Source organism: Lagenorhynchus albirostris, chromosome 16, assembly GCF_949774975.1.
Source record: "Lagenorhynchus albirostris chromosome 16, mLagAlb1.1, whole genome shotgun sequence".
NCBI lineage: Eukaryota > Metazoa > Chordata > Mammalia > Artiodactyla > Delphinidae > Lagenorhynchus > Lagenorhynchus albirostris.
The window spans coordinates 32,964,968-32,984,034 of record NC_083110.1 but is presented as its reverse complement, the minus strand read 5'-3'; the positions used below and the strand labels follow the sequence as shown (position 1 = coordinate 32,984,034).

General features: G+C 38.5%; 2 protein-coding genes across 9 annotated transcripts in view; one reads left to right on the top strand and one right to left on the bottom strand.

Moving 5' to 3' along the window:
* NRG3 (neuregulin 3) overlaps positions 1-19,067 on the bottom strand; it is a 1,050,833-nt gene that overhangs the window by 81,566 nt on the left and 950,200 nt on the right. The window lies entirely within an intron of this gene.
* Positions 4,681-5,526, top strand: LOC132506882 (akirin-1-like). The gene has a single exon (XM_060125690.1). It carries the CDS (start codon positions 4,724-4,726, stop codon positions 5,300-5,302), a length of 579 nt encoding a protein of 192 aa, XP_059981673.1. The 5' UTR covers positions 4,681-4,723; the 3' UTR covers positions 5,303-5,526.

The window sequence follows — 19,067 nt, the reverse complement described above, 5'->3', positions numbered from 1 at the left end:
AGAGGAGAATGGAGTAAACATTTAAAAGTGTTGAAGAACAGCAGAACAAAAGTAAACCATCACCAAACAAGAATTCTGTATCCAGTGAAATTATTTTCCTATAATGAAGTAAAAATACTTTCTCAGACAAACATTAAGAGATTTTGTTGCTAGTAGAAGTGGCTTGCCAGAAACATTGGAAGTTAATTCAGGGAGAAAGATCTACATAAGATAAGGAAAGGAAGAGCTCCAGAGAAAGAATAAAAGAAGGTAAAATACCCTTTTTTTTTCTTATTCTTAATTGAGCTAATGGGTAACTGTTCAAAAAATAATGATTATAGCTCATTTTAAGTAAAATGAATAACAGTGATATTATAAGGGAATAGAAGGACTAATTGAGAATACTTTGTTACCTGTAGTATTCATGAAGCAGTAAAGTGTTACAGTTGACCCTTAAAGAACGTGAGGGTTAATCCACATATAATTTACAGCTGGCTTTCTGTTTCCACAGTTCGTCTGTATCCACGGATTCAACCAACCACAGACCATGTAGTACTGTACTATTTACTACTGAAAAATATTCTCTTATAAGTGGACCCAGGCAGTTTGAACCAGTGTTGTTCAAGGGTCAACTTGAGAGTATTTGAGAGTAGACTTATCCTAGTTGTAAATGTATATTGCACTCTAGGGCAACCACTAACAAAATTTAACAAGGAAGTATAATCGATGTGCTAAGAGAGAAAACAAAAATTGCTATCACATAAAAAACTTAGTTAGAACCAAAGAAGAGAGAGAAAGAATGGAAGGAAAAAGAAAAGAATAATAAAAAAAGAAAATCAATGAACAGAAAACAGTTATAAATATGGTAGATATTAACCCAAAATTACATAAAAATCACTTTATATATGAATATGGTAACCACACAAATTAAAAGAAACAGAGTATATGTATTTAAAAAAAAATCAAGATGAAACTATGCATTGTCTTTAAGTATACTGCCACACATAGCTTAAAAGTAGAGGAGTGGGGCTTCCCTGGTGGCGCAGTGGTTGAGAGTCCGCCTGCCGATGCAGGGGACACGGGTTCGTGCCCCGGTCTGGGAAGATCCCACATGCTGTGGAGCGGCTGGGCCCGTGAGCCATGGCCACTGAGCCTGTGCATCCGGAGCCTATGCTCCACAACGGGAGAGGCCACAGCAGTGAGAGGCCCGCGTATCACAAAAAAAAAAAAAAAAAAAAAAAAAAGTAGAGGAGTGGAGTTAAATACACCATGTAAAACCAATCTAACGAAATCTGGTATATAAAATAAGGATGCCCATTCCTGCCACTTTTATAACATAGTACTCAAAGTCCTAGCCAGAGCAATTAGGCAAAATAAACTAACTAACCAACTAACTAAATCAATAAAAAACACCCAATTGGAAAGGAAGAAGTACAACTATCTCTATGTGCAGATGACATAATGTTATATATAGAAAACCCTAAAGACTCCACCAAAAAACTTTTAGCACTAGAAAATGAGTTTAGTAAAGTTGTGGGGTACAAGATCAATATACAAAAATTAGGTGTGCTTCTATACACTAACATCCAACTGTCAGAAAGAGGAATTAAGAAAACAATCCCATTTATAAATGCATCAAAAATAAAATACCTTGGGATAAAATTTAACCAAGGAAGTAAAATATCTGTACACTGAAAACTACAAGATACTGATTAAAGAAACTGAAGAAGACCCAAATAAATGGAAAGATGTTCTTTGCTCATGGATTGGAAGAATTAATATTGTAAAGTGTCATACTACCCATATCAATCTACAGATTCAATGCAATCCCTATCAAAATTCCAAAGACTTTTTCATAGAAATAGAAAAAAATCCTAATATTTGTATGGAACCACAAATGGCCTGCATAGCCAGAGTAATCTTGAGAAAGAACAAATCTGGAGTCATCACACTTTTTGATTTCAAGCTATATTACAAAGCTATAGTAATAAAAACAGTGTGGTGTTGGCATACAAATAAAAACAGAGATCATATAATGGAATGAAGAGCTAAGAAGTAAAGCCACACATATATAGCCAATTAATTTATGACAAAGCAGCCTTGAATATATAATGGTGAAAGGATAATCTCTTTAATAAATGGTGTTGGAAAAACTGGACAACTATATGCAAAAGAATGAAACTGGACCCCTATTCTACACCATACACAAAAATCAACTCAAAATGGATTAAAAAAATCTGAAACCATAAAGCTCCAAGAAGGAAACATAGGTGGTAAGCTCTTTAACATCAGTCTTGGCAATGATTTTTTGGACTTGACACTAAAAACAAAAGCAAAACTAAACAAGTGGGACTATATTAAACTAAAAAGCTTCTGCACAGCAAGGAAACCATCAACAAAATGAAAAGGCACCCTATGGAATGGGAGAAAAAATTGCAAATCACATGTCTGATAAGGAGTTAATATCCAAAATTTATTAAGAACTCATACAACTCAGTGGCAAAAAAAAAAAACAATCTAGTTAAATGGTCAGAGAACTGAATAGTCATTTTTCCAAAGAACACATACATTGTCCAAAAGGTACGTGAAAAGATGTTCAACATCACTAATCATTAGGTAATGCAAATCAAAGCCACAGTGAGATATCACCTCACACCTGTTAGAATGGCTGATACCAAAAAGACGAGAGGTAACATAATATAATTATTGCCCAATAAACTGGGAAAATAATCCAGACTGCTGATCCCCATTCTCCAGAGTTTTTATTTTAGGAAGTCTGGGGTGGGGTTAAGAATGTGAACAGCTTCATGTAGTTGCAGCCTGACAATGCCTCCCCTTGGGTCTTGGCCCTGGACCACTTGCCTCTTACTTGCTGCTCCGGGTTTTTACTGACTCTTTGCACATGCAACCCAAAGTAATGCAAGAAGTTTATGCTCACATGGCCATTCTTTACAATACAGAACTGAGCTAATGGTTAAATATTTCCCTTTTTCAATTCTTAGGTGGACAGTTCTGGCTTCTCAATCATATGGCTTCTCAAAATGTCCTACAGGATTATTCACTGGCCATACTGGGGTCCAACTAAATAACAATTCTTAGTATAAACTTTCACTCCTTCCCTGTTTACATACCTCCCCTCATTCTTTGCTCCTGAACAGCCACAAAAAAGAAATTTGGTGTAACTGTGTTGATTTCAGACCAAGCTGACTTCAGAGCAGGAAAATCTTCAGGAATAAAGAGGGGCATTGCATAATGATGACGAGGTCAATTCTCCAAGAAGACACAAAATCCTTAATTTATATGTACTTATCAAAACAACATGAAGGGACTTCCCTGGTGGTCCAGTGATAAAGAGTCCACCTTACAAGGCAGGGGACGTGGGTTCTATCCCTGGTCAGGGAATTAAGATCCCACATGACACAGGGCAACTAAGCCCGTGTGCCACAACTACTGACCTCGTGTGCCTCAAGTAGAGAGACTGCATGCCACAAACTACAGAGCCCATGTGCCCTGGAGCCTGAGCACCACAACTAGAGAGAGAAAACCCACATGCCACAACTAGAGAGAAGCCTGTGTGCTGCAATGAAGAGCCTGCACGCCACAACGAAAGATCCTGGATGCCTCAATGAAGATCCCGTGTGCCGCAACTAAGACCCGACACAGCCAAAAATAAATAAAATAAATAAATTTTAAAATAAAATAAATATTTTAAAAAAACACCAACAACATGAAAATGCATGAGGTAAAACTTACAGAACTGGTGCTTCCCTGGTGGCGCAGTGGTTGGGAGTCTGCCTGCCAATGCAGGGGACATGGGCTCGAGCCCTGGTCCGGGAAGATCCCATATGCTGTGGAGCAACTAAGCCTGTGCACCACAACTACTGAGCCTGTGCTCCAGAGCCCATGAGCCACAACTACTGAAGTCTGCATGCCTAGAGCATGTGCTCTGTCATGAGAAGCCACCGCAACGAGAAGCCCACACACCACAATGAAGAGTAGGCCCTGCTTGCTGCAATTAGATAAAGTCTGCACAAAGCAATGAAGACCCAGCACAGCCAAAAATAAATAAATAAAAAAATTTTTTAAAACTTACAGAACTAAGGAGAAATAGATAAATCCACTCTTATAGTTGGATACTTCAACACTACTTTATCAGAAATGGACAGATCCAGCAGGCAGGAAATCGGTAAGGACAAAGTTGACTGAACAACAACATTAACAAACTGCATCTATTTGACATTTATGGAAGACTTTATCCAACAACAGCAGATTGTACATTCTTTCTAACTTCATGTAACATATTCACCAAGATAGGCCACATTCTGGGTCATAAAACACATCTGAAAACATTTAAAGAATAAAGATCATACAAAATATACTATCAAACCACATGGAATTAAAATGTAAGTCAGTAACAGAAAGATAGCTGGACAATCCCATGTATTTGGAGATCAGACAACACACTTTTAAGTAACACATGGATCAAAGAAGAATCAAGAGAAATTAAAGGAAAAAAACGTTGGGAATAAAAACAAATGAAAAGACAACTTATCACAATTTGTGGGATGCAGCCAAAACTGATCTTAGAAGAAAATTTATAGCATTAAAAATATATATAAGAAAAGAACAGGCCGGTGCTGGAGCCGCCATTGGAGCCGGCTTGGCTTGCGGGCTCCGCTGAGGAGCAGGAGGTTGGGCCGCAGTTAAAGTCGCGTCGGCTCCTGGTCCCTGGCCCTTCAGCGGCATGGCGTGCGGGGCGACGTTGAAGCGGCCCATGGAGTTCGAGGCGGCGCTGCTGAGCCCCGGCTCCCCGAAGCGGCGGCGCTGCGCCCCTCTGCCCGGCCCCACTCCAGGCCTCAGGCCCCCGGACGCCGAGCCGCCGCCGCTGCTTCAGGCGCAGACCCCACCGCCGACTCTGCAGCAGCTCGCCCCGCCCGGCAGCGAGCGGCGCCTTCCAACCCCGGAGCAAATTTTTCAGAACATAAAACAAGAATACAGTCGTTATCAGAGGTGGAAACATTTAGAAGTTGTTCTTAATCAGAGTGAAGCTTGTACTTCGGAAAGTCAGCCTCACTCCTCAGCACTCACAGCACCTAGTTCGCCAGGTTCCTCCTGGATGAAGAAGGACCAGCCCACCTTTACCCTCCGACAAGTTGGAATAATATGTGAGCGTCTCTTAAAAGACTATGAAGATAAAATTCGGGAGGAATATGAGCAAATCCTCAATACCAAACTAGCAGAACAATATGAATCTTTTGTGAAATTCACACATGATCAGATTATGCGACGATATGGGACAAGGCCAACAAGCTATGTGTCCTGAAGCTTTCTTGCATATCTGGGTACCAGGTTTGACCTCAAGAGATGGCTGCTGTACACTTTTTGCAACTGGTTTGATATCACATTTCAGCTCCAACTTTGCATACTGAGAACACTTAAATGTTTCTGCAGGTCCATTTTATACAACTTGAAAGACCTTAAAACTTTCCGGTTGCCACAAGCATATGTTTCTTTTCTGCTCATCCAATAAACAGCTGTGCCCTACTGTGATAGATTTTCCAAACAAAAATACCTGGAGCAGCAGTTTAGCAAAATATGCCCTCAGTGGCACTCAACAAATGGAGTTTCCCCAAGCACAGTTCTGTAAGAAGTGTGTGTGAGAGTGTGTGTATGTGTGTTTATGTGTATTTTAAGTTATTGTTTGTATTGTGCAAATTTTTTTGATCTTGGGGATTCTGGCTGTGAATTTGATGCACGACAATTATGGTTAAAAACATTTCCTTGGTCTACAGAAGATCATTAATGTTTTGTGACCATATAAGTTGTAACAGTGGATTGTTTTCTGTGTAGGTGTTATTGTTAAATACAGGGACTGTTTCCAGGCACAGAATATGAATCATAAGTTAGGATGGACATTAGATGTGATTATGACGACATAGCAAAGGTCTGTGGTCCTAGGTCTACAAATGCGTGGTGAGGAATTAGAACAAACCCGAGACAGGCCATTTGACACATGACTCTGCCTAGCTGTGTTAGAACATTACTTTGACTCCAAGCCTTAAAATACCCACGTGGAGTCTGTGCTCACCTCATTCATACAAGGAGCTCCCTGGACACTGAACCTCTAAGAAGGAAGAGAGTCTCCTCTGGAGGAGGAGCATCAGGCTTTGCTTGGGAGCATGACAAAGGCGAGCATGGGGCTGGGCCATGCCCCTGAGGCACTGCTACTTGGGAGGCGCCACTTCACCTTTGTATCACTCATTAGAAATAGAATTTGGATCCTTTGGTCAGGTTCCCCCAAATTCTTTTAAGAGATGTCCATGTTCAATTGCTTGAGCTTTGTTTTGGCAACCCCCTGCCCGAAGTTGCTTACAGACTGTTCTTCACCTTATTTCCAAGGCTGAGGAACAGAAAGTAACCTCTGTTTTGAGGAGGTGGAAGTTAAGTATACATTTATTTTTTACTGTGACTTGTTCAGGACCACGTTTTACAAAATGCCTTGTTTCCTTTATTATTGTTTCGGAAAGGAAAGTTCTATTAAAATTGTTTTAGTTTGAATATAGAATAGTTTTTTTAATTAAGGCTTATTTTGAAAAAAAACTGTGTTTAATTCAAATGTATGCCAGTACCTTCCAAAGTAAGGTAATATTCAGAGACAGTTGTCCTGATCAGAGGGCTTAGAGAAGTTTCTGGAATATTCACATTCGAAGATTCCTTATTAATGAATGTCTTTGACTTAAATCTAACCAAAAACTGCAACATTATTCTTTGTACATTTTCATTATATAGTGTTAACAAGCTTAGTTGCAAACAAATAAAATACTTAAGCTATTTGTTAAAAAAAAAAAAAAAGAAAAGAACAACCTAAAGATCAATAACCTAAGTTTCTACTTTAGAAAACTGCACAAGAGAAAATTAAATCCAAAGTAAGCAGAAGATAAGAAGTAATAAAAATTAACGCAGAACTGATTCACTTTGTTATAAAGCAGAAGCTAACACACCACTGTAAAGCAATTATACTCCAATAAAGATGTTAAAAAAAAAGAAAAAAATTAAAGCAGAAATCAATAAAACTGAAAACAAGGAATCAATAAAGAAAGTCAATAAAACCAAAAGCTGGTTCTTTGAAAAGATCAGTAAAATTGATAAATCTGTAGCCAGATTAACCAAGAAAAAAACTGAGAACACATAAATTACTAACATAAAAAAAATGAACAGGGGACCATTACAAATGATCTCATGGATATTAAAAAAGATAATAAAGGAATATTATGAACAACTCTATGGCCACACATTTGATAATTTATAAGAATTTGATCAAATCCTTGAAAGACAAAATCTACAAAAACTCTCACAAGGAAAAATAGACAACACGAATAAGGCTACGTCTATTAAAGAAACTGAATCAATTGTAGGTAACTTTCTAAGAAAGAATCCATATGACCTAAGGTTTAATGATGAGTTTTTAGAAACAACACCAACAGCATGATTTATGAAAGAAAAGTTGAAATTTGGGGACTTATTAAAATTAAAAATATTTGTTCTGCAAAAGGCATTGTGAACAGAATGAAAAGACAAGCCAAAGACATAAAATATTTGCAAAACAAATATTTGATAAAGAAGTTATACCCAAGGGAAAAAAAAACCCCTTAAAACTCAACAACAGGGGAGGACCTTCAAGATGGTGAAGGAGTAAAATGTGGAGATCACCTTTGTCCCCACAAATACATCAAAAATAAATCTACATGTGGAACAACTCCTGCAGAGCACCTACTGAAGGCTGGCAGAAGACCTCAGACTTCCCAAAAGGCAAGAAACTCCTCACATACCTGGGTAGGGCAAAAGAAAAATGAAAAAAAAGAGACAAAAGAATAGGGATGGGACCTGCACCCCTGGGAGGGAGCTGTGAAGGAGGAAAAATTTCCACACACCAGGAAGACCCTTCACTGGTGGAAACGGGCAGTGAGTTGGCAGGGAAGCTTCGGAGTCATGGAGGAGAGTGCATCAACAGGTGTGCAGAGGGCAAAGCACAGAGATTACTGCACAGAGGATTGGTGCCGATCAACACTCACCAGCCTGAGAGGCTTGTCTGCACAGGTGCCGGGGCAGGTGGGGGCTGGGAGCTGAGGATCAGGTTTCAGAGGTCAGATCCCAGGGAGAGGACTGGGGTTGGCTGCATGAAAACAGCCTGAAGGGGGAAACTGCACCACAGCTAACCGGGAGGGAGTCCGGGGAAAAAGTCTGGAACTGTTAAGAGGCAAGAGACCATTGTTTCAGGGTGTGCCAGGAGAGGAGATTCAGAGCACCGCCTAAATGAGATTCATAGACTGGTGCAAGCCGCGGCTATCAGCGCAGACACCAGAGACGGGCACGAAACACTAAGGCTGCTGCTGCAGCCTCCAAGAAGCCTGTGTGCGAGCACAGGTCACTATTCACACCTCCCATCCTGGGAGAGTGTGCAGCCCACCACTGCCAGGGCCCTGTGATCCAGGGACAACTTCCCCGGGAGAACACATGGCGCATCTAAGGCTGCTGGAACGTCATGCCGGCCTCTGCCACCACAGGTTTGACCTGCACTCCATACCCCTCCTTCCCCCCAGCCTGAGTGAGCCAGAGCCCCTGAATCAGCCGCTACTTTAACCCTGTCCTGTGTGAGCGAAGAACAGACACTTCAGGCGACCTACATGCAGAGGCGGGGCCAAATCCAAAGCTGAACCGCAGGAGCTGTGCGAACAAAGAAGAGAAAGGGAAATCTCTCCATGCAGTCTCAGGAGCAGCAGATTAAATCTCCACAATCAACTTGATGTACCCTGCATCTGTGGAATACCTGAATAGACAACAAATCATCCCAAAATTGAGGAGGTGGATTTTGGGAGCCACTGTAGACTTGGGGTTTGCTTACAGTTGTGACCAGCTAGTTTCTGATTTTTATGTTTATCTTAGCATAGTTTTTAGTTATCATTGGTGGATTTGTTTGGCTGCTCTCCTTTTTTAATTACTTTTTTCTATTAATTTTTTTTTATTTTAATAACTTCATTTATTTTATTTTATTTTTTTCTCTTTCTTTCTTTGTTTTCTCCCTTTACTTACAAGCCGTGTGGCTGACAGGGTCTTGGTGCTCCAGCTGGGTGTCAGGCTGAGCCTCTGTGGTGGGAGAGCTGAGTTCAGCATACTGGACCACCAGAGACATCCCAGTCCCATGTAATATCAATTGGCAAGGCCTCTCTCAGAGACCTCGGTCTAAACGCTAAGACCCAGCTCCACTCAACGACCAGCAAGCTCCAGTGCTGGACACCCCATGCCAAATAACTAGCAAGACAGGAATAAAACGCCATCCATTAGCAGAGAGGATGCCTAAAATCATACTAAGGTCACAGATACTGTAAAACACACCACCAGACGCAGTCCCACCCACCAGAAATACATGATCCAGCCTCATCAACCAGAACACAGGCACCAGTCCCCTCCACCAGGAGGCCTACACAACCCACTGAACCAACCTTACCCACTGGGGGCAGACACCAAAAACAAGAGCAACAATGAACCTGCAGCCTGCAAAAAGGAGACCCGAAACACAGTAAGTTAAGCAAAGTGAGAAGACAGAGAAATACACAGCAGATGAAGGAACAAAGTAAAAACCCACCAGACCAAACATATGAAGAGGAAAGAGAGAGTCTAGCTGAAAAAGAATTCAGAGTAATGATAGTAGAGATAATCCAGAATCTTGGAAATAGAATGGAGAAAATACAACAAACATTTAACAAGGAACTAGAAGAACTAAAGAGCAAACAATGATGAACAACACAATAAATGAAATTAAAAATTCTCTAGAAGGAATCAATAGCAGAATAACTGAGGCAGAAGAATGGATAAGTGAACTGGAAGATAAAAGAGTGTACATAACTACTGCAGAACAGAACAAATAAAAAAGAATGAAAAGAATGGAGGACAGTCTCAGAGACCTCTGGGACAATATTAAACATATCAACATTTGAATTATAGGGGTCCCAGAAGAAGAAGAGAAAAAGAAAGGGAATGAGAAAATATTTGAAAAGATTATAGTTGAAACCTTCCCTAATATGGGAAAGGAAATAGTCACTCAAGTCCAGGAAGCACAGAGCCCCATACAGGATAAATGTAAGGAGAAACACACCAAGACACATATTAATCAAACTATCAAAAATTAAATACAAAGAAAAAATATTAAAAGCAGCAAAGGAAAAGCAACAAATAACATACAAGGGAATCCCTATAAGGTTAAGAGCTGATCTTTCAGCAGAAACTCTGCAAGGCAGAAGGGAATTGCAGGACATATTTAAAGTGATGAGAGGGAAAAACCTACAACCAAGATTACTCTACCAAGCAAGGATCTCATTCAGATTCAATGGAGAAATTACAACATTTACAGACAAGCAAAAGCTAAGAGAATTCAGCACCACCAAACCAGCTTTACAACGAATGCTAAAGGAACTTCTCTAGGCAGAAAACACAAAAGAAGGAAAGAACCCACTAAAAAAATGCAAAACAATTAAGAAAATGGTAATAGGAACATACATATCGATAATTACCTTAAATGTAAATGGATTAATTGCTCCAACCAAAAGACATCGACTGGCTGAATGGATACAAAAACAAGACCCGTATATATGCTGTCCACAAGAGACCCACTTCAGACCTAGGGAGACATACAGACTGAAAGTGAGGGGATGGAAAAAGATATTCCATGCAAATGGAAATCAAAAGAAAGCTGGAGGAGCAATTCTTGTATCAGAAAAAATAGACATTAAAATAAAGACTATTATAAGAGACAAAGAAGGACACTACATAATGATCAAGGGATTGATCCAAGAAGAAGATATAACAAGTGTAAATATTTATGCACCCAACATAGGAGCACGTCAGTATATAAGGCAAATGCTAACAGCCATAAAAGGGGAAATCAACAGTAACACAGTAATAGTAGGGGACTTTAACACCATAGTTTCACCAATGGACAGATCATCCAAAATGAAAATAAATAAGGAAACGCAAGCTTTAAATGACACATGAAACAGGATGGACTTAATTGATATTTATAGGACATTCCATCCCAAAACAACAGAACAGATTTTCTTCTCACGTGCTCATGGAACATTCGCCAGGATAGATCATATCGTGATTCACAAATCAAGCCTTGGTAAATTTAAGAAAATTGAAATTGTATCAAGTATCTTTTCTGCCCACTACGCTATAAGACTATGTATCAATTACAGGAAAAAAACTGTAAAAAATACAAACACATGGAGTCTAAATAACACTAGTAAATAACTGAGATCACTGAAGAAATCAAAGAGGAAATCAAAATATACCTAGAAACAAATGACAATTAAAACACGACATCCCCAAACCTGTGAGATGCAGCAAATGCAGTTGTAAGAGGTAAGTTTATAGCAATAAAATCCTACCTCAAGAAACAAGAAGAATCTCACATAAACAACCTAACCATCTACCTAAAGCAAACAGAGGAAGAAGAACAAAAAACAAATCCCAAAGTTAGCAGAAGGAAAGAAAACAGAAAGATCAGATCAGAAATAAATGAAAAAGAAATGAAGAAAACAATAGCAAAGGTCAATAAAATTAAAAGCTGGTTCTTTGAGAAGATTAAAATTGATAAAACATTAGCAAGATTCATCAAGGAAAAAAGGGAGAAGTCTCAAATCAACAGAATTAGAAATGAAAAAAGAGAAGTAACAACTGACACTGCAGAAATACAAAGGATCATGAGAGCTTACTACAAGCAACTCTATGCCAATAAAATGGACAACCTGGAAGAAATGGACAAATTCTTAAAATATCACAATGTTCCGAGACTAAACCAGGAAGAAACAAAATATAAACAGACCAATCACAAGCACTGAAATTGAAACTGTGATTAAAAATCTTCCAACAAACCAAAGCCCAGGACAAGCTGGCTTCACAGGTGAATTCTATCAAATATTTATAGAGAACAGCTAACACCTATCCTTCTCAAACTCTTCCAAACTATAGCAGAGGAAGGAACAATCCCAAACTCATTCTACGAGGCCACCATCACCCTGATACCAAAACCAGACAAAGATGTCACAAAAAAAGAAAACTACAGGCCAATATCAATGATGAACATAGATGCAAAAACCTTCATCAAAATACTAGCAACAGAATCCAACAGCACATTAAAAGGACCATACACCATGATCAAGTGGGGTTTATCCCAGAAATGCAAGGATTCTTCAATATATGCAAATCAATTAATATGATACACCATAATAACAAACTGAAGGATAAAAAAATATGATAATCTCGATAGATGCAGAAAAAGCTTTAGACAAAATTCAATACCCATTTACGATAAAAATCCTCCAGAAAGTAGGCATAGAGGGAACTTACCTCAACATAATAAGGGCATTATATGACAAAGCCACAGCCAACACTGTTCTCAATGGTGAAAAAATGAAATCATTTCCACTAAGATCAGGAACAAGAAAAGGTTGCCCACCCGCACCACTATTATGCAACATAGTTTTGGAAGTTTTAGCCACAGCAGTCAGAGAAGAAAAAGAAATAAAAGGAATCCAAATCAGGAAAGAAGAAGTAAAACTGTCACTGTTTGCAGATGACATGATACTAAACATACCAAATCCGAAAGACGCTACCGGAAAACTACTAGAGCTAATCAATGAATTTGGTAAAGTAGCAGAATACAAAATTAATGCACAGAAATTTCTTGTATTCCTATACACTAATGATGAAAAAATCTGAAAGAGAAATTAAGGAAACACCCCCATTTACCATTGCAATGAAAAGAATAAAATACCTAGGAAGAAACCTACCTGAGGCAACAAAAGACCTGTATGCAGAAAACTATAAGACACTGATGAAAGAGATTAAAGATGATACAAACAGATGGAGAGATATACCATGTTCTTGGATTGCAAGAATCAACACTGTGAAAATGACTCTATTACCCAAAGCAATCTACAAATTCAATGCAATCCCTATCAAACTAACAATGGCATTTTTCACAGAACTAGAACAAAAAATTTCACAATTTGTATAGAAACACAAAAGCCCCATATAGCCAAAATAATCTTGAGAAAGAAAAACGGAGCTCGAGGAATTAGGCTCCCTTACTTCAGATTTTACTACAAAGCTACAGTAATCAAGACAGTATGATAATGGCAAAAAAATAGAAATATAGACCAATGGAACAGGATAGAAAACCCAGAGATAAACCCATGCACATATGGTCATCTTTTCTTTCATAATGGAGTTAAGAATATACAATGGAGAAAAGACAGTCTCTTCAATAAGTGGTACTGGGAAAACTGGACAGCTACATGTAAAATAATGAAATTAGAACACTCCCTAACACCACACACAAAAATAAACTCAAAATGGATTAAAGGCCTAAATGTAAGGTCAGACACTATAAAACTCTTAGCGGAAAACATAGGCAGAACACTCTATGACATAAACCACAGAAAGATCCTTTTTGACTCACCTCCTAAAGAAATCGAAATAAAAACAAAAATAAACAAATGGGACCTAATGAAACTTAAGAGCTTTTGCACAGCAAAGGAAACCATAAAAAAGATGAAAAGACAACCTTCAGAATGGAAGAAAATATTTGCAAATGAAGCAACTGACAAAGGATTAGTCTCCAAAATATACAAGCAACTCATGCCACTCAATATCCAAAAAACAAACAACCCCAAAATGGGCAGAAGACCTAAATAGACATGTCTCCAAAGAAGATATGCAGACTGCCAACAAACACATGAAAGGATGCTCAACATCCCTAATCATTAGAGAAATGCAAATCAAAACTACAATGAGATATCATCTCACACTGGTCAGAATGGCCATCATCAAAAAATCTACAAACAATAAATGCTGGAGAGGGTTTGGAGAAAAGGGAACCCTCTTGCACTGTTGGTGGGAATGTAAAGTGATACAGCCACTATGGAAAACAGTATGGAGGTTCCTTAAAAAAACTAAACATAGAACTACCATACGACCCAGCAATCCCACTACTAGGCATATACCCTGAGAAAACTATAATTCAAAAAGAGTCATGTACCACAATGTTCATTGCATCACTATTTACAATAGCCAGGACATGCAAGCAACCTAAGTGTCCAACGACAGATGAATGGATAAAGAAGATGTGGCACATATATACAATGGAATATTACTCAGTCATAAAAAGAAATGAAATTGAGTTATTTGTAGTGAGGTGTATGGACCTAGAGTCTGTCATACAGAGTGAAGTAAGTCAGAAAGAGAAAAACAAATACTCTATGCTAACACATATATATAGAATGTAAAAAAAAAAAAAAGGTTCTGAAGAACCTAGGGGCACGGGACAGGAATGAAGACACAGATGTAGAAGATGGACTTGAGGACACGGGGAGGGGGAAGGGTAAGCTGGGACGAAATAAGAGAGTGGCACTGATATATATACACTACCAAATGTAAAATAGATAGCTATTGGGAAGCAGCCGCATAGTATAGAGTGATCAGCTCGGTGCTTTTTTACCACCTAGAGGGGTGGGATAGGGAGGGTAGGAGGGAGCGAGATGCAAGAGGGAAGAGATATGGGAACATATGTATATGTATAACTGATTCACTTTGTTATAAAGCAGAAACTAACAAACCATTGTAAAGCAATTATACTCCAATAAAGATGTTAAAAAACAAACAAACAAAAAGGTCCAATGTAGATGATCCATGTGATTGACCGCTGGGGAGAATGATGTTAATATTACTGATGTTATTATTAATATCAGAATTCATGCAATAAAAACAAAATTATATTCTTGGGGAGAAAAACCTCAACAATAAGAAAAGAACCACATTTAAAAAATGAACAAAAGATCTTAAAGGACAAAAAAATATAAAATTTTGGCAAAAAGCATGTGCTCCAAGTCATGTGTCCTTAAAAAACTGCATATTAAAAAAACAGTGAGATGACACTACACACCTAGTAGAAAAGCTAAAATCCAAAACACTGAAAACACCAAAGGCTGGTAAAGATATAGAACAACAGGGACTCTCAATCACTTTTGGAAATGCAAAATGGTATATCCATTTTAGAAGAAAGTTTGGCAGCTTTACAAAGCTAATCAGAGCCTAACTATACAATCCAGAAATTTTGTTCCTAGGTACTTACCCAAGTTATTTGAAAACTTATGTCCATGCCAACACCTATATGTAAATGTTTATGGTAACTTTATTTATACTCTTCCCAAACTGGCTGTCTTTCAACAGGTGAATTCATAAACAAACTGTTGTACATCCATACAATGGAATATTCGACAATAAAATTGAGTGAGCTAACAAGTCCCAGAAAGTCATGGAAGAACCTTAAATGAATATAGCTAACTGATATAAACAAGTCTGAAAAGGCTACACACTGTATGATTCCAAACATATGGCATGTTGGAAAAGGCAGAATTACAGAGACAGCAAAAAGATCAGTGGTTGCCTAGGGGTCTAAGGGAGAAAGTAAAAGATAAATAAGTGGAACACAGGCGATTTTTAAGGCAGTAAAACTATTCTGTATGATACTGTAATGGTGGATATGTGACATTACGTATTTGGCAAAACCCATAGAATGTACATCACAAAGAGTGAACCTTAGTGTAAATTATGGGCTTCATTTATGGTGATGCATTGATAGTTACTCATGAATTGTAGCAAGTGTACCACACTCATGCAAGACATTTTAAGAGGATAAACCGCGTGTGTGAAGTCAGGGAAGGATTATGTGGGAACTCTGTCTTTTCTGCTCAATTTTACTCTTAATTTAAAATTGCTCTAAAAATAAAAACTATTCAAAAAAAGGTCCATACCTTAAACATTAGAGCTGGTTAAAGACTCATAACTCTAAATGAGGCGGGCATAAAGAGATCTTGATTGCCTTTGATCGCCCTCACCATAGCAATAGTGTACACATTTATGATGACCTCTCTTATTCATCCTAACCGGAAAATTCAACAGGCAAATCCACAGTCCTACCCAAAGAATGACAATCACTGCTCTAAAAGCATTTAATTCTGCTGCCATTAATAGAAATTTTAAAGTCAGTCCATCTGCCCAGGAAAGGTTGAAAACTCTTGATGGTTTTTCTCTCTTTCCCTTTGATGGAACCGGAAGGAAATCTCACTGTTGTCACCAGCACTTGAGTGGCCATGACACTGCAAAGAGGCTCACCAGTAAACCCGCTGTTAATATTGTTCTTCTGAATGCCCGTGTGAAAAGCTAGCAGAGGCCACTGTGTCAAAGTCAAGGATCCATTTCTTGGCATGGGAGATCATCTCCGGTAGGCAACGATTATGACAGACATGAAATGGAAATCCGTTTGCCTGGCAGTTTACACTTCATAGATATTTAGTGTGGCACTGACCAAGAAGCTGAAATTTCATGATATTCCGGCCATCTGTTGCAAAGTGAAACTGAGTCTCAGGATGCAGGATGTGAGCCTTGGTTTTCCAAGACTCAGCCAGGTGTGGGGCCTGAGAAGGCCCCTGGGGCACACTGGGGACGCTGCTGACACCGTGGTGGCTACTGTCCCTCAGGGCATGCCACACAATGCTGCCTCCATTGGTTCAATGACTCTCCTGACTGCCACTGTTCCTGTCCCTGAAGACAATTGGAATATTCTGGGAGAGCATCCAAACAAAACTCTTATCTCCTTGGGAACAGACAGCGTCTAGGCTTGGAGCTGGCAGGAGCCGCTGCAGCAGCCCAGCATAACCAAAAGCTCGTCTCTCCACAGTGCGCTCACCTGGCTTCCCTCAGTCTTTTTCTTCTTGTCCTGGAAAGTGAGGCAGGCAGAGAAGTTTGCAGATGAACAGCAAGGAGCCAGTGTCGTGTTCTCATTTCAGCATACTGATTACATTTTATTTCAGGGTTGAGCAGTAATTAACACTAATGAACAACACGATAATTTGCAGCCATAAATCACCAGTTCCTTGGTTTTGCCATTTAACACAATGAATTAGAGCTTTGTGTGCCCAGAACTTGGCAGGTCTCCATGTATCTTCCCTTCAGGTCAAGGTGTACTGCAATATACAAGGAACCCAGGGGGATTTCTACTCAGAGGAAGCATTCTGGATTCCCTGATATGAAGCATGGACATGAAGACACACTTGTGAATTTAACTGCTGACGTCTTGGTCTTCACTGAGACATTTTTCTGCACCATAAGGCAACTTGTTCCTCCTGAATGAGTTGTTAAGAGCTTATATATCCCAGGTCAAGCTGAGACAGCCTTCTCACTGCAACTTCTGACTCTGGCCTTGCACAGGAATATGAATTGGTTTTCCAGTGAAATATACAAACACCTGGAAGTTTCTTCTATGATGCTATATAGCAAGGTTGAGGAGAGGAGAAGGTGGGTGACTTAGTTATTAAGACCCTACTCCAAACCAGGTGCCCTGTGGACACTTTACAACTATCGTGTCTTTCTGAAGGGAGCTCTTTTCATGAGTCTATTGAGGATGAGAAAGGTAGCTCAGGGAAGGGTTTTGGCTTGCCATAAGTACATGTCTAATAAATGTCAGAAGTCAGGCTAAGATTCAAAGCTATAAGTATAATATTGCCTACATGGTTTGATCAAAACATACTTAAACAATTTCATGTAGTTTCACATATTTTCTCTACACATGAGACTCCATGCCCTCCAAAACAAGGGCTATCATTCTTACTGTATTTATATACAGTTCCTGTGCATATAGTTAATGCTTAAAGGGCATTTGTAGAGTTAAATGGAAAACCTTCTGTATTAAAAAAATAGTCTATAAATGATTCACATCATGTTACATGTTGTATTTTGTATAACATATATGCCATATGTTTCTTATTCAATAGTAACTACAAAGGTTCTATAGGCCCACTTTATATTAAAATACAGACTTTAGTTTAAGCAATAGAGCCATTTAAATAATTCATGATAAATTAATATCACTTTTATTTCATTAATGCTTCTTAATAGCTTCCAGACAGACTACATCAATGTTATATATCCTGATTAATAAAAGATTTATCATGCTGTGAACGGACTTCAGAAGAGGAAGCTACAATGGAATCCATGATCCTCAAATTTTAAAAGTGGGATTTAATTAAATGTCCTAGAATATTAAGAAATCGGAATGCAGCTCCAACTCCACAGAACATGAATTTTACATAAGGAAATCTTCTAAAACCTTTCTACTTAATGTAATATAAATATAGGCAGGTATTTCTTCAAAATGTCAAAGAAATGATCTTAAGAATTTATTCCCCCAGTAGACGGGAACCAAAGCAGACAGCAGAGAATCCCTGTTGGAATTATGAAGTATGAAGGGTGAATGGTGCCCACAGAAGAACTTCGTGTTGCTTTCAATAATGCGATCAGGAACATTATCTTAGCTCTTGAGATAATTGAGAACAATGGAATTGTTAACCCAGATTAGTTTGTATTGATTGCAGTTTACAGTCTTCAGTGCAGTGTAATGTTAGGACTTATCCATTTACGTTATTTTTCTTCTATTACAATAACTAACTAAGACCTTATAAAGTCACTCTTTATTTTCCTTGCCTTATTTTTTTTGTTTTTGTTTTTGCATGTGTATAATCATCATCATGTCTTCCAAAGATTCTATGAAGGAACAAAGCACAAGAACCAATGATTTCTTCAGGCTTCTTTCTTAGCTCCTCTGATACAAGGTGATTTTATATGCTTCACCCTTTCTAGAAGAGAGCCACTTAAGGATAAGGAAAGGCTTGGGTTTTATTTGAGTAATGCATTGCCTTACATACAAAAATGTTAGAAAGCACATTAGAAGAATGTTAATCATGCCATCTGAGTCACAGAACCATGTTTCTTACTAAATATGTTTTACTTTAAATTGCATGATTTCTTGTGGTCTCAAAATTCTGGTTGGTAATACAGAAACAAGCAAAATTTGTGATGTATTTATTCTCCAAATGCTTAAAATCCTAATGCTACATGTATATCAAAATGTGCAGCTACTTTAAAATGCATTAACATTTTAGATAAAGATGCTTGAGCAAAGCCATAACACA